This window comes from Bufo bufo, chromosome 5, assembly GCF_905171765.1.
Source record: "Bufo bufo chromosome 5, aBufBuf1.1, whole genome shotgun sequence".
NCBI lineage: Eukaryota > Metazoa > Chordata > Amphibia > Anura > Bufonidae > Bufo > Bufo bufo.
In genome coordinates, this window is record NC_053393.1 from 85,870,328 (window position 1) to 85,885,194 (window position 14,867).

Here is a 14,867-nt window from a genome sequence, read left to right on the forward strand (position 1 = left end):
CTGAGGGCCCCGCAAACGTAGGGGCAGGGTCCAGAGAAAATGAGGCCTAGTAGGCACCGAGACTGGGTGCTAAATTAGTTGCGGCGGCCGGCCGTGATACACTTCCGGTTGGTGAAAAAACTGAAACGGAACGGGAGGAGCGGAGGCTGCCCGGAAGAAAGGGCGTACGCCAGAGACCCCACCAGGAGAAGAGGAAGCGAGCCCAAGGCACGTGGTGGGTAGCCAGGTCGGCCACAGACCGGGGTAGGCCGCAAAAAAAACAATAGGCAAAACGGGAGGAGCGGGGGCTGCCCGGGAGAAAGGGCACACACCGGAGACCAGCCAGAGGAGAAGGGAAAAACGGCCCAAGGCACGTGGGAACTGGGAAGGCCGCCGACCGGGGTAGGCCCAAATAGGGAATGGGACCTAAATTAGAGGGGAGGGCGGCCGGAACAACACTTCCAGGCGGCCACCAGAAGGAGATGCTACCACAAGACCCCATGAGCCAGGGCCAGCCAAGGGAGGAGGACATTCGGACCCCAGGGGGAGAAGGAAATGGGGAATAAGGGGAAAATACTCACCCAATCTGGCCTACTCACCCCATCTTCCTCCTCTTTTGTTCACCCTCTCTCGTGGGTCCAGGAGGGTCACCTCTTCAGCTGCTGGCACCGAAGTGGCAAGAAGCTAGAAAGGAAGGAGGGCTGGATCCAGGTGACCCCTTGGCTGGCGGGAAGCAGGGGAGCGAGGCTGCCCTGGTCCTCTTTTTCTTCTTGGGGGAGCTGGACTGGGAGGGAAGCCGAAAAGGAAACGAAATGAACATAAAAAAAAAAAAAAAAAAAAATTGCAGAATTGACCCTGCAGAGCAGGGAGGTCTGCCTCCTACAAGACAGAGCTAAAAACAGATATGCTCTCTCCAAGCTGAAGGGGATATAGCCAGTGGGAGGAGCTAACACTTTTTAACCTAGTGTCGCCTCCTAGCAGCAGCTTCGCCCACGATCCTATGTCCCCCCCAACGATACGAGCAAGAAATAAGTGTTATCACAAGTATATTAGCCCCATTCCTTCGTGTGTAAGGAGTGACGAGTCTTAATGTAGTCTCCTTATGTGTTTATGCGTTTAGGTCTTAACTTACATAGTTACATAGTTAATACGGTTGAAAAAAGACAAACGTCTATCAAGTTCAACCAAGGGATAGGTGGGGACGCGAATCCCAGAACTTGAAAAAGGAGTAGTCATACTCTGAAACCAGTTGTTTAATAAAATACAATAAAGATTTGACCCTTCACCTGCTTGTGAATTGCGCCCCAAGACGTCCATTCTCAGGCAGACCAGCCTCAGGTTACTACGCCTTCAGTTACTCATTCCAATTCTCCTCTAGATGTTTGGCACACTATAAGGTGATCGGTAGCACCGACCACTGTCTAACCACCTAAAGTATCACATTAGTGTTGTGCCTAACTTGGTCATTCTGGCTGAGCTCCAAAGATACTGTGTGCAGATGGGCCAAACTTCTAAAAGGTCAACATCACTGCAGCATCCGACCAATGGCTTTATGGCAGAAACAAGATTCTCTGTCCTAAATTCTAAGCCTCATGTCTGGTGGAAACCAGGCACTGGTGCTCGTCACCTGCCAAGTACAATCACTACAGTGAAGCATGGTGATGGCAGCATCATGCTGTGGGGGTGCTTTTCTGTGGCTGGGGCAGGGAGACTGGTCAGGCTTTAGGGAAAGCTGAGTGGAAAAAAGTACAGAGATTTTATTCAATTTAAAAAAAAATTTTTATTAAGAGTCAAACTAAATTTTCCATACAAGTTCTTATCCAACTCATTATTACTTATACAGTGGGGGAAATAATTATTTGACCCCTCACTGATTTTGTAAGTTTGTCCAATGACAAAGAAATGAAAAGTCTCAGAACAGTATCATTTCAATGGTAGGTTTATTGTAACAGTGGCAGATAGCACATCAAAAGGAAAATCGAAAAAATAACTTTAAATAAAAGATAGCAACTGATTTGCATTTCATTGAGTGAAATAAGTATTTGAACCCTCTAACAAAAAAAGACTTAATACTTGGTGGAAAAACCCTTGTTTGCAAGCACAGAGGTCAAACGTTTCTTGTAATTGATGACCAAGTTTGCGCACATTTTAGGAGGAATGTTGGTCCACTCCTCTTTGCAGATCATCTCTAAATCCCTAAGGTTTCGAGGCTGTCTCTGTGCAACTCTGAGCTTGAGCTCCCTCCATAGGTTTTCGATTGGATTAAGGTCCGGAGACTGACTAGGCCACTCCATGACCTTAATGTGCTTCTTCTTGAGCCACTCCTTTGTTGCCTTTGCTGTATGTTTTGGGTCATTGTCGTGCTGGAACACCCATCCACGACCCATTTTCAGTTTCCTGGCAGAGGGAAGGAGGTTGTCGCTCAGGATTTCACGATACATGGCTCCGTCCATTTTCCCGTTTATGCGAAAAGGTTGTCCTGTGCCCTTAGCAGAAAAACACCCCCAAAGCAAAATGTTTCCACCCCCATGCTTGACGGTGGGGACGGTGTTTTGGGGGTCATAGGCAGCATTTTTCTTCCTCCAAACACAGCGAGTTGAGTTAATGCCAAAGAGCTCTATTTTGGTCTCATCAGACCACAGCACCTTCTCCCAGTCACTCTCTGAATCATTCAGGTGTTCATTGGCAAACTTCAGACGGGCCTGCACATGTGCCTTCCTGAGCAGGGGGACCTTGCGAGCCCTGCAGGATTTTAATCCATTGCGGTGTAATGTGTTTCCAATGGTTTTCTTGGTGACTGTGGTCCCTGCTAATTTGAGGTCATTAACTAACTCCTCCCGTGTAGTTCTAGGATGCTTTTTCACCTTTCTCAGAACCATTGACACCCCACGAGGTGAGATCTTGCGTGGAGCCCCAGAGCGAGGTCGATTGATGGTCATTTTGTGCTCCTTCCATTTTCGAACAATCGCACCAACAGTTGTCACCTTCTCTCCCAGCTTCTTGCTAATGGTTTTGTAGCCCATTCCAGCCTTGTGCAGGTCTACAATTTTGTCTCTGACATCCTTGGACAGCTCTTTGGTCTTTCCCATGTTGGAGAGTTTGGAGTCTGCTTGATTGATTGATTCTGTGGACAGGTGTCTTTTATACAGGTGACTAGTTAAGACAGGTGTCCTTAATGAGGGTGACTAATTGAGTAGAAGTGTCTAACCACTCTGTGGGAGCCAGAACTCTTAATGGTTGGTAGGGGTTCAAATACTTATTTCACTCAATGAAATGCAAATCAGTTGCTATCTTTTATTTAAAGTTATTTTTTCGATTTTCCTTTTGATGTGCCATCTGCCACTGTTACAATAAACCTACCATTGAAATGATACTGTTCTGAGACTTTTCATTTCTTTGTCATTGGACAAACTTACAAAATCAGTGAGGGGTCAAATAATTATTTCCCCCACTGTATTTATTTTTAACCCCACCCTTTAGTACCCTCTCTCCCACTGCGGTGCGTCTCTCAGTACAGAGTACAGAGATATTCTTAATGAGAACTTGATCCAGAGTGCTCTGGACCTCAAACTGGACCACAAAGGTTCACCTTCCAACAAGACAATGACCCTAAGCACACAGCCAAGGCAACACAGGAGTGGCTTAGGAATAACTCCGTGAATGTCCTTGCATGGCCCAGCCAAAGCCCTGACTTGGAACATCTCTGGAGAGACCTGAAAAAATAGCTGTCCAATGACGGTTCTCATCCAACCTGACAGAGCTAGAGAGGATCCACAGAGAAGAATGGCAGAAAATCCCCAAATCCAGGTGTGCAAACCTTGTGGCATCATACTTAAGATACTGGAGGCTGTAATCCCTGCCAAAGGTGCTAGTCCTAACTAGTCCTAGTCCTAAGTAAAGGGTCTGAATACTTACGCATGTCCATGCAAGATTTAACTTTTCTTTTTTTTTTTTATAAATTAGCAAAGATTTCAAGCATTCTGTTTTCATTTTGTCACTATGGGGTACTGAATGTAGAATGATGGGAAAAATACAAAAAAACTAGATTTTAAATTTTAGTACAAGGCCGCAACATAACTGAAGACTTTCTGAATGTACTGTACACATAGCAACAAACCCGATGCATCCATATGAAAAGCAGCAACATGGCAAGACAAAGGGATCGCTGACCTTATATACAACACATGTACAACTAAAGGCTACTTTCACACTCGCGTTTTGGGCGGATCCGTCATGGATCTGCAAAAACGGCTCCGTTACAATAATACAACCGCATGCATCTGTCATGAACGGATCCGTTTGTATTATCTGTAACATAGCCAAGACTAATCCGTCATGAACTCCATTGAAAGTCAATGGGAGACGGATCAGTTTTTCTATTGTGCCAGAAAAAAACGGATCCGTCCCCATTGACTTACATTGTGTGTCAAGACAGATCCGTTTGGCTCAGTTTCGCTGCAGGCAGCATTTTGGTGTCCGCCTCCAGAGCGATATAGTGACTGATCAGAGGCAAACTGATGTATTCTGAGCGGATCCTTATCCATTCAGAATGCATTAGGGCAAAACGGATCCGTTTTGGACCGCTTGTGAGAGCCCTGAACGGGTCTCACAAACGGAAAGCCAAAACGCCAGTGTGAAAGTAGCCTTAGGAAGCTTGCTGCAATTTTAAGTGCATAGTCTTAAAATTACCTTATTTCCAGTTTCTGATGCAATTTCAGCCGCGGTTGCTTTCAGAACATCCAATTTCCCTAAAAAAAAAAAAAAAAAAAAACTGAATAGAAAGTTGTAAAATGGTCATTCAGAGGCAACAAAGCACATATTCCTACTGCAGCTGGAAAGGCGATGGCTCCAGCGCACAGCAAAAAGAATATAAACCTCACCAGGAGACTTTAGTGGAAGACCCTTCGTCCTTTCCTATACATACCTGCTTACAGCTTTAGGCCTCATGCACACGACCGTTGTTTTATTCCGTGTCCGTTGTGCCGTTTTTCGCGATTTTCTGCGGACCCATTGACTTTCAATGGGTCAGTTGAAAACTCGGCTAATGAGCCGTTTGTCATCCACGTCCGTGATCCGTGGTTCCAGTCCGTCCAAAAAATATAACCTGTCCAATTATTTTCGCGGAAAACGGTTCGCGGACCTATTAAAGTCAATGGGACCGCTAATAAACACGGAGGCACACAAGATTGTCGCCCGCGTCCGTTTTTTTCCTATCATTTGCATGGCAAACCTGTCTTAGATTTTTTTTTTACTTTTCTTCACGTCTGGTGATCCTCCAAAAATAAAGGAAGACACACGGAAACAAAAACGGAAACGGATCACGGAACAACGGAACCCCATTTTGCGGAACGGAACACAACAACGGTCGTGTGCATGAGGCCTTAGTATATTGGTATATTTTAACAATAATTTCATCAATAAATGTTGCAATAATTTCAACAAACGAAAATCAGTTCCATTTATCTGAATGTGGTTGTTTCAGCAGCATGAATTTCTGCAAGACCTATTAAGATACGTGGCATCACAAAATTTCTGCAACAAATCTTCCCCCTGTGAATATACCCATATATAAACAGATCCACAGAATCCCCATTCTACATGCCATCCTTGGTGGCAAATGAAAGTGCGAGCATTTCAACATGCCCAATCCTTTTGCTCTCAAGGTTGCCAGAGTTATACGGCAGTGGCTTACTCCCCTCTTCCTATTCAGAATGCATACATGCTTGACTGAGTGTGCATGTCTATGGGGGGGGGGGGAGAGAAATACCTCTTGAAAGAATGAACAAGCGTTTGACATGTGCATCTCTAGCTTTAGCCACAACTCTGTGAACCATGTTACCACCATAGTCAAAGGCTACATCTCCATGAGACCACACACAAATAGGCATTTCCATATGGAGGAAGGAAAATACCAGCCCACACGAGAGCTAGGATAGCAAACACCTACTAGCAAGAGGTCCCCTCATTTGCATCGGGGGCAATCAGGTACACCCTATGAGACAGTATGGTAAGTAATGCACTAAGGTGCACCACAGTAAATTTCTCTAAGAATTACGCAATTAACCCCTTAAGGACCCTTGCCGTACATGTACGTCACCGCTGGATGTGACTTAAAGGGGTTCTGCAGTTTTTTTAAACTGATGATCTATCCTCTGGATAGATCACCCCCATCTGATCGGTGGGGGTCCGACACCCGGGACCCCTGCCGATCAGCTGTTTGAGAAGGGGCCTTCTTGCTGTTTACCGCAGGCCCAGTGACATCACGACTAGTATCAACTTGCCTGGGCGTGGCTAATGTCTGTTCACTTGAATGGAGCTTAGCCGCGCCCAGCGCCGCTGCCTTCTCAAACAGCTGGTCGTCAGGGGGTCCCGGGTGTTTCTGCCTTATGTCAGACACCTGTTTGCTGAAAAGTACCCTTTCCACCACTTAAAATGTTCGTACGGGGGTTCCCTTTCCAAAATGGGGTCACTTCTTGGGGTTTTTAAATTTCTGGGGACCTCAGGAATTTCTTTATGCGACATGGCACCTAAAATCAATGTCTGCCAATTCAGGTCAGCAAAATCCATATTTCATAAAATCCCTATTGACTCTAGAGCCCTGCTGTGCGCCCATACATAATTTTTTGAGCATATATGGGGAGTTGCCGTATTCGGGGGGGAAATGGAAAACAAAATGTGGGTTGCATTTTGTTCTGTTAACTTTTCGGAAAGTGAAAAATGTGGGTGTAAAGCAACTTTTTTTTGAAAAAAATTTAATTTTTCCTTTTCACTGCCAAGTGTTTCCTAATTCTAGGAAACACCTTTGAGGTCAAAGTGCTTACTACACACCTTAAAAGATTCCTTGAGGGGTGTAGTTTCTAAAATGGGGTCACTTTTTGGGGGGTTTCCACTGTAGGGCTACCATTCCAGCTAAATCCGCTCTCCAAAAGTCATATGGTGCTCCTTCCACTCTGAAGCCTGCTGTGTGCCCACACACCAGTTTTTGAGCACACATGGGGTGTTTCTGTAAACTCCAGATTCAGGATAATAGATTTTGAGTTTTGTTTGGCTGTTATCCCTTGATGTGTTGCAGAAAAATAGATAAAAAATTTAAATCTGCTAAAAATAAAATGAAATTTTTAAATTTCATTCCCATTTTCCTTTAATTCTCGTGGGACACCTAAAGGGTTAACAAAGTTTGTAAAATCGGTTTTGAATGGTTTGAGGGGTGTCGTTTCTAAAATAATTTATGTGTGGTTTCTAATATGTGAGCCCCACAAAGTGACTTCATAACTGAACTGGTCCTTAAAAAATTGGGTTTTACTTCTAAGCCTTCTAATGTCCCCAAAAAATAAAATGTCTTTTTCAAAATGATCCAAACATGAAGTAGACATATGGAAAATGTAAAGAAATAACTATTTTTGGAGTTATTACTATCTATTTTAAATGTAGAGAAATTGAAATTTGTTAATTTTTCACAATTTTTTGTAAATATCGTATTTGTTTTATAAATAAAAATGAAATATTTTGACTCAAATTTATTGAAGTACAATATGTGGCTATGAGCTGAGCGCTGCGATTGGCCAGCGCTACAGCATAGGAGAAAGAGACGCCGGCAGGTTCCCCTGGGTGGAGCCTAACTACGAACATACCGGAGGCTATAATCGGAGAACGGAGCGGCGCCCGGGGATAGCAGTAAGTGCAGGGGGATCCCTGGGCGCCGCTCTACACGTCTGTATAGTTAGTTTAGATACTTTCTTCTGGTGAAAGGTCCTCTTTAATGTGAAAAATAGCAGGGTCCTGAAGGGGATAAACTCTCATCAATGGGAATCGGCCATGACTAAAGGAAAATCTGGAACACTGGAATAGGGAACTGCCAATTTCTTATCGCAGTACAAACAGGAAACAAGTTGGATGTATATTATTGGTTTTCTATTAAAGAGGTTGCTCTGGGTTAGCCTAAGGCCTCTTTCACACGGGCGTTGCGGGTGACGTGCGGGAAAAGATGAGGGTGCGTTGCGGGAAAATGCGCGATTTTTCCCCGCGAGTGCAAAGCGTTTTAAAAAAAGATGCATGGTTATAAGGGAAAATAATAGCATTCTTAATACAGAATGCTAAGTAAATAAGGGATGGAGGGGTTAAAATAAAATAATAAAAAATTTAACTCACCTCATCCACATGTTCGCGCAGCCCGGCTTCTCTTCTTTCTTCTTCTTTGATGACCTGGGAGGAAAAGGACCTTTGGTGACATCACTGCACTCATTACATGATCCGTCACATGGTCCATCACCATGGTGATGGACCATGTGATGTGCGCAGTGACGTCAAAGGTCCTTTTCCTCCCAGGTCATCAAAGAAGAAGAAAGAAGAGAAGCCGGGCTGCGCGAACATGTGGATGAGGTGAGTTAAATTTTTTATTATTTTTTTTAACCCCTCCATCCCTTATTTACTTAGCATTCTGTATTAATAATGCTATTATTTTCCCTTATAACCATGTTATAAGGAAAATTAATAAAGATCGGGTCTCCATCCCGATCGTCTCCTAGCAACCATGCGTGAAAATCGCACCGCATCCGCACTTGCTTGCGATTTTCACGCAGCCCCATTCACTTCTATGGGGCCTGCGTTGCGTGAAAAACGCACAATATAGAGCTTGCTGTGATTTTCACGCAACGCACAAGTGATGCGTGAAAATCACTGCTCATGTGCACAGCCCCATAGAAATGAATGGGTCCAGATTCAGTGCGGGTGCAATGCGTTCACCTCATGCATTGCACCGGTGCGGAAAACTCCCCTGCCTAAAAGCAGGGAAAAAAAATAATAAAAAAAATAACCATTAATCACCCTGAAGCTCCAGCACCAATGAAAACCCCTTTAAAACAGTTGAGTAATGGTTATTTTTTTTTATCACATTGCCTGCTGTAAGACTATGACTAGTGATTAAGAACAACACCACATCACAAAGTATTACACAAGTGAAAAGATGCTCCACATTACAAAGCTTACCTACTGGATATGACACATTCTGCTCCCAACCTGGACAGGGCTGTCGTCATCCCTTTCCCCAGGCCGGTACCACCTCCTGTGATAAAGGCCACCTTTCCTTTGAATGTATCAGGAGGGAGCATCACATTCTGAAATGGGGGGTAGAACTTGGCTTGAGGGGCCTCCTTGTTCTCGCTTGATAACACTGCTGTTCCATGGCTGAATACCTGAAAGCACAAAAACGTCAAACGATTAGTACGGAGCGCACGCGAGAATCCCTGGTGGTCATGAAATAATAGGGGGCTTTAAACATCTTCACCATAAAGTGATAACATTGTCTCAGAATTAATGTAAAGCCAGCTCTGAGTGAGCGCCATCTCTTTGTCATTCTGGGAGCATTTAGAGTAGTTTTTTTCTGTAATGTTGCATTTTGCCTTTTTTTCAACTATTTTGTGTCAGGGATTATAAATTGTGATCATCTGCTTGGAAAAAAAAAAAACAGCAAGTGGGAGAGGAGTATATATTTTACATGATCACAATGGACTCCATCACACAAGTCATAAATCTACTTTTCACACTTGAATGCTAGAGTTTTGAGTTTTCAAACCTTAATTCAAAAGTATTTTTATTTTATTTTAATTGAAAATGCAAAGTAGATGCTACATCACACAAGCTTAGAATAACAGGTGCATATAAGTAAAAAGGCCACCCAAAAAATATGCAAAAACTTTACATATTGGCTTTCATTCCACAAAAACACCCCCTCTCCCTTCCCCCCGAGGGAAATTAATGACCACACTGATCCTATAGCTTCCTATTTTCCTATTTGCATCCAGTAACATCTGCTTTCATATCTGACATCTTCCCAACATTGCAATTCAGGTGCACAAAGTGAATTGTACAGAGTCCAGCTTAAACAAAAAAAATATTACCTGTTATTAATATCATATAACTGATTTATTAATTTTCATAGGAATTTTAAAAAGTTTAGAAATATCAATCAAACATATTTTATATTCTTTCAATCTAATGCCCTTATTTATCAAAATCAGTGATATGCAGAATGTTCTAGTAGCGATATATAATCAGTTCTCACCTCTCCTGTGTTCTCTCCTATCCTTATACTATAAACTGTGATAAGCAGGGTGTTCTAGTGGTGATAAATAATCAGCTCTCCCCTCTCCTGTGTTCTCTCCTATCCTTATACTATAAACTGTGATAAGCAGGGTGTTCTAGTGGTGATAAATAATCAGCTCTCCCCTCTCCTGTGTTCTCTCCTATCCTTATACTATAAACTGTGATAAGCAGGGTGTTCTAGTGGTGATATATATAATCAGTTCTCACCTCTCCTGTCCTTATACTATAATCAGTGATACGCAGGATGTCCTAGTGGTGATAGATAATCAGTTCTCACCTGTCCTGTATTCTCTGCTGTCCCTTATACTATAAATACAGTGATAAGCAGAGTGTTCTAGTGGTGATAATCCATTCTTATCTCTCCTGTCCTTGTACTATAAACAGTTCTAAGCAGGGTGTTCTAGTGGTGATAGATAATCAGTTCTCACCTCTCATGTTCTCTGCTGTCCCTTATACTATAAATACAGTGATAAGCAGAGTGTTCTAGTGGGGATATATAATCAGTTCTCATCTCTCTTGAGTTCTCTCCTGTCCCTTATACTAGGCATCTTCATGAAGCTTAAAGACCCTTAGTTAAAGTGCCTGAAACTGTGCTGCACATGCTTAGTAGTTAAAGGGCTCATCTCACTTCAGCAAATGGCAATTTTCGTGTAGATAAAGTGAATACAAGGCCCTTACTAATGTATTGTGATTGTCCAAAATTGCCTCCTTTGCTGGCTAGATTCATTTTTAAAAAAGTTTATTCATTTCCACCGACGTCTGCTTTTAATAAAAATAAAAAAAAAATTAAATAAATAAAATCAGCCTATTAATGAAATTGAAAACGGAAAATCCAAAATCGTATTCATTCACTGCCTTCAAAAGGCAAAAATGAACATCCGATTCCACACACATAAAAAAAAAGCAATTAAAGGGGTTATGGCATGATGTAAAAATTGAACATCAGACATCATATCGTACATCACAATCTCTTTAGAACAAAGAAGCCCTGTACCTGACATGGGTCCAGAGATCTCACCATTCATTGCTCCAATTGTTCTGCTAGATTTACTTCTGACTTGCAGCTCAGGTGCTTTCTCAGGGGGAGTGTCCTCCCTGCTGTAGCTGTTTCCCTGTAACTGCCACAGCTTCTAACAGAAGATATGGCTGGTGACAGCTGAAGATTTAAACTGAGCGCGTGCGACCATAGAAATAGGGCAGATGCATTTTAATAGTTCAGTGGCTATACTAAATTACATGCAATTACAAAAGTATTCAGATCCAAGTGCTGGCATGAAAAATGTAGAATATGTTCCACGGCACAACCCCTTTAAGTCAGACATGGTAGGAATTTTTTTTGCAACCATCGAGATGCACGTGTCTCCGCAAGTAATCTTGGTCTCAAAGGTTCAGACATGTAAAAAAAAAAAAAAAAACTTGAATAGGAACCACACGTAAAGCGAGGGAGAAATGTTGTAGATAAATACTTTATCTTGAATTACTGTATATACTATTAACCCGCACCGTCGATGATATACTGTATTATGTCACTCATGTGCTATGAAATCAAGGAAGAGAAAGTTTCTGTAATTATGCCAAGCACTGCTTCCCTCAAGAAATATGTATTGGCCTCCAAGTTAATTTACAGCTTGAAAAAGTATTTATACCCCTTGATTTGAAGCTGTGTCACACTCCTATTTAAAATGATAGATTGAACAGTGCTCCATAAGATGTTCAGAGCTTGGAATATTTTTTATTTGTTATAACCTAACAAGTGCTTTACACTTCTTCACAACTTTATCCCTGACCTGTATGGTGTGTTCCTTGGTTTTCATGATGCTGTTCGATCACTAATGTTCACTAGGAAATTAGTCACACTAGATTTTATTAAGGGGTATCAGAGTACAGGGGGCTGAATACAAATGCAGACCACACTTTTTACATTTTGATTTATTAAAATCTTGAAAACCACTTATTTTATTTTCACTTCATACATACTGTCTACTTCTTGTTGGTTTGTCAGACAAAATCCCAATAAAATAAATGTAAGTTTGTGGGTGTAATGTGAAAAAATGTGGAAAAGTTCAAGGGGTATGAATACATTTTCAAGGCACTGTACTTCTTCTGTGTCGCATGGAGCAACACAGAGACACAATGTATAGAGAAAGATGAACTATCCCCAGCCAAAGTACCCAAGCCGCTGACCGTGGACAGAAGACACAACAGCAAGGTGAATTTCTGAACGGCGGCGAGGTGATGAAGCGTTTAATTAAAATCTTACTTTTACCTTAAGGACATGTTTGTTAATAATTGGATGTCCTTGAAATGATAATGGCATGCACAGTGAAATAATGCTGAAGCACCAGTCTCCTGCATAGCAAGATAGCACCAGCAAAGCGTCCGAAGGCAAATCGGACTGCACACGGCACGTCCCCCATTCAAAGTTTTTTGGGTGGTCTTACACCTACTGTACATATTATGTGACTGTATATAGCAATTCCCTATCGCGTCATATTGGACACCTGAATATACAGTAATCCACCATATCTGTATTATTCTTGCTCATGTCAGGGTTATGTTGACTTTTGCAATAAATGTTTATTGTTTTCAAAAAATTAAATGGTCGGAACGTGTGCTCTAAGAAAAAAAAAAAGAACAACTCACTTGTTAACAGCCTCGCTGTTCCAGCGTTGCATCTCCCGTCCTTGCGGTTTCAGGTGGAGAGATCCTGTAACCACTGCTGCCAATGACTATTCCCAGACGTCCCATGAGAAATGCCATTTTAGTACATGTGACCACTGGGGCCAGTGGTCATGGAACCTCATCAGTCCTAATCCAGAAACTTGACTGAACAGGTGAATGGCGTTTTTCCTTAGGGCACACATTTCACACGCCCGCATCCGTTCCGCAATTTTGTGGAACGGGTGCGGACCCATTCATTTTCAATAGGGCCGCAAAATATGCGGAAAGCACACAGTGTGCTGTCCGCATCCGCACTTCCGTTCCACGGCCCCGCCAAAAAATAGAACATGTCCTATTCTTGTCCGCAGACAGACAAGAAAAGGCACGCACATGGCCAGTGTCCGTGTTTTGCAGATCCGCAATTTGTGGACCACAAAACAGTTGCGGACGTGCGAATGGATCCTTAGACCTCTTTCACACGAGCGAGTTTTCCGTCCGGGTGCGAACTGTGAAGCAGACACAAAGCATCCGGACTGAACCCTGACCCATTTATCTAAATAAGTCTGTGCACATGAGCGTTGTTTTTCACACATCTTTGTATTCAGGAAAAATCACAGCACGTTGTACATTGTGCGTTTTTTACTCAGCTCTGACCCCATAGACGTGAATAGGGCTTGTGTGAAAAACCGAAGGCATCCGGATGCAATGACTTTTTCACAGATGGTTGCTAGGAAATGTAGATTGTTATTCTTTAGGTTTTTTTTCACGCACGTGAAAAACACATGCAATCCGGACCAAAAAAAACATACAATGAACACAAAGAAAAGTATTCAGCAGAAGAAAAAAAAAGTTATTCAACTTGGGTTTAAAACCATCAGTCTTTCCCTGAACAGATCTAGACAGAAGCCATCTTGCTTGTGTGAATAAGGCCGCTTTCAGACGAGCGAGCTCCCGTCCTGAACTTCCAACACTGCCGGGGTCGCATAGCATTATATTGATTTATGATGCTATGTAACCCTTAGAGGTCTGGAATATATTGGATAACACTGACATAATACTGTCAGTGTTAGGCCTCATGCACACGACCGTTGTTGTGTTCCGTTCCGCAAAATGGGGTTCTGTTGTTCCGTGATCCGTTTTCGTGTGTCTTCCTTTATTGTTGGAGGACCACCAGACAAAGGAAGGTAAAAAAAAAAAGGTCTAAGACAGGTTTGTCATGCAAATGATAGGAATAAAACGGACGCGCGGACGACAACCGTGTGTGCCTCCACGTTTTTTAGCGGTCCCATTGACTTGAATGGGTCCGCGAATTGTCTTCCGCGGACAAGAATAGGACAGGTTATATTTTTTGGTCGGACTGGAACCACGGACGCGGATGGCAAACGGTGCACTATCCGCATTTTCAAAGGCTCCATAGATTCAGACCTTCAGAAACGCCCTGGGCACCTTATCTACAAGATTGACAGGTTAGATAAAAGGTATTTTTATCAAAACGAGACGGCGAATTTATGTTATAACAACACCTTTGTAATCACAAGGGCGCCATGGAGAGAACAATACTTTTAAAAGGGGGGGTTAGAAAGTGGTGACAGAGTCCCTTTAACTACTAAAAACTACCTTAGATGTATTCACTTACTGGTGTGACAGATGGTTACCTCATAATATACACACAAAGATGCTGCATGCTAATGAGCTGATTTGAGTCCAGCGTGATGTCAGTGAGTCCAGCGTTTTTTTAAATTCAGAGCTATAGCCACTCCCCTGCCGCTGATTCATATGGAAAATAACTGTCAATCAGCAGCAGGTAGGCGGGGAGAGTCAGGAGCTCATGAATATTCAGGACTCATCATTATCAGCTGGAGCTTTTCAATACAAGATGTTGGCAGATTGACTGGGTCAATTAAAGAAAGTGACCCAGCATTGTGCTAAGAGAATCAGTCACTTATTTATGTTGCCCTTAGTTAGGACACCATAAAACTGGTGACAGGTTCCCTTCAAAGGTAGGCAGACAATGTCATAGAGCATATTTTTTGTAATCTGCACTTTGGGATTTTTTATCACCTATATTATATATAGAATATGAAATAATCATGTAGATGTTGTGCACCCTTATTAATATGTACTTT

The 14,867-nt window shown here is 42.6% G+C and overlaps 1 protein-coding gene across 1 annotated transcript in view; it reads right to left on the reverse strand.

Moving 5' to 3' along the window:
- Positions 1-14,867, reverse strand: part of DECR1 (2,4-dienoyl-CoA reductase 1) — a 103,817-nt gene that overhangs the window by 56,278 nt on the left and 32,672 nt on the right. The window contains exons 2-3 of the mRNA XM_040432576.1: positions 8,965-9,170; positions 4,669-4,726 (exon numbers count right to left, since the gene is read on the reverse strand). Of these exons, the coding sequence (XP_040288510.1) occupies positions 4,669-4,726; positions 8,965-9,170 (264 nt within the window). The remainder of the gene's footprint in view (positions 1-4,668; positions 4,727-8,964; positions 9,171-14,867) is intronic.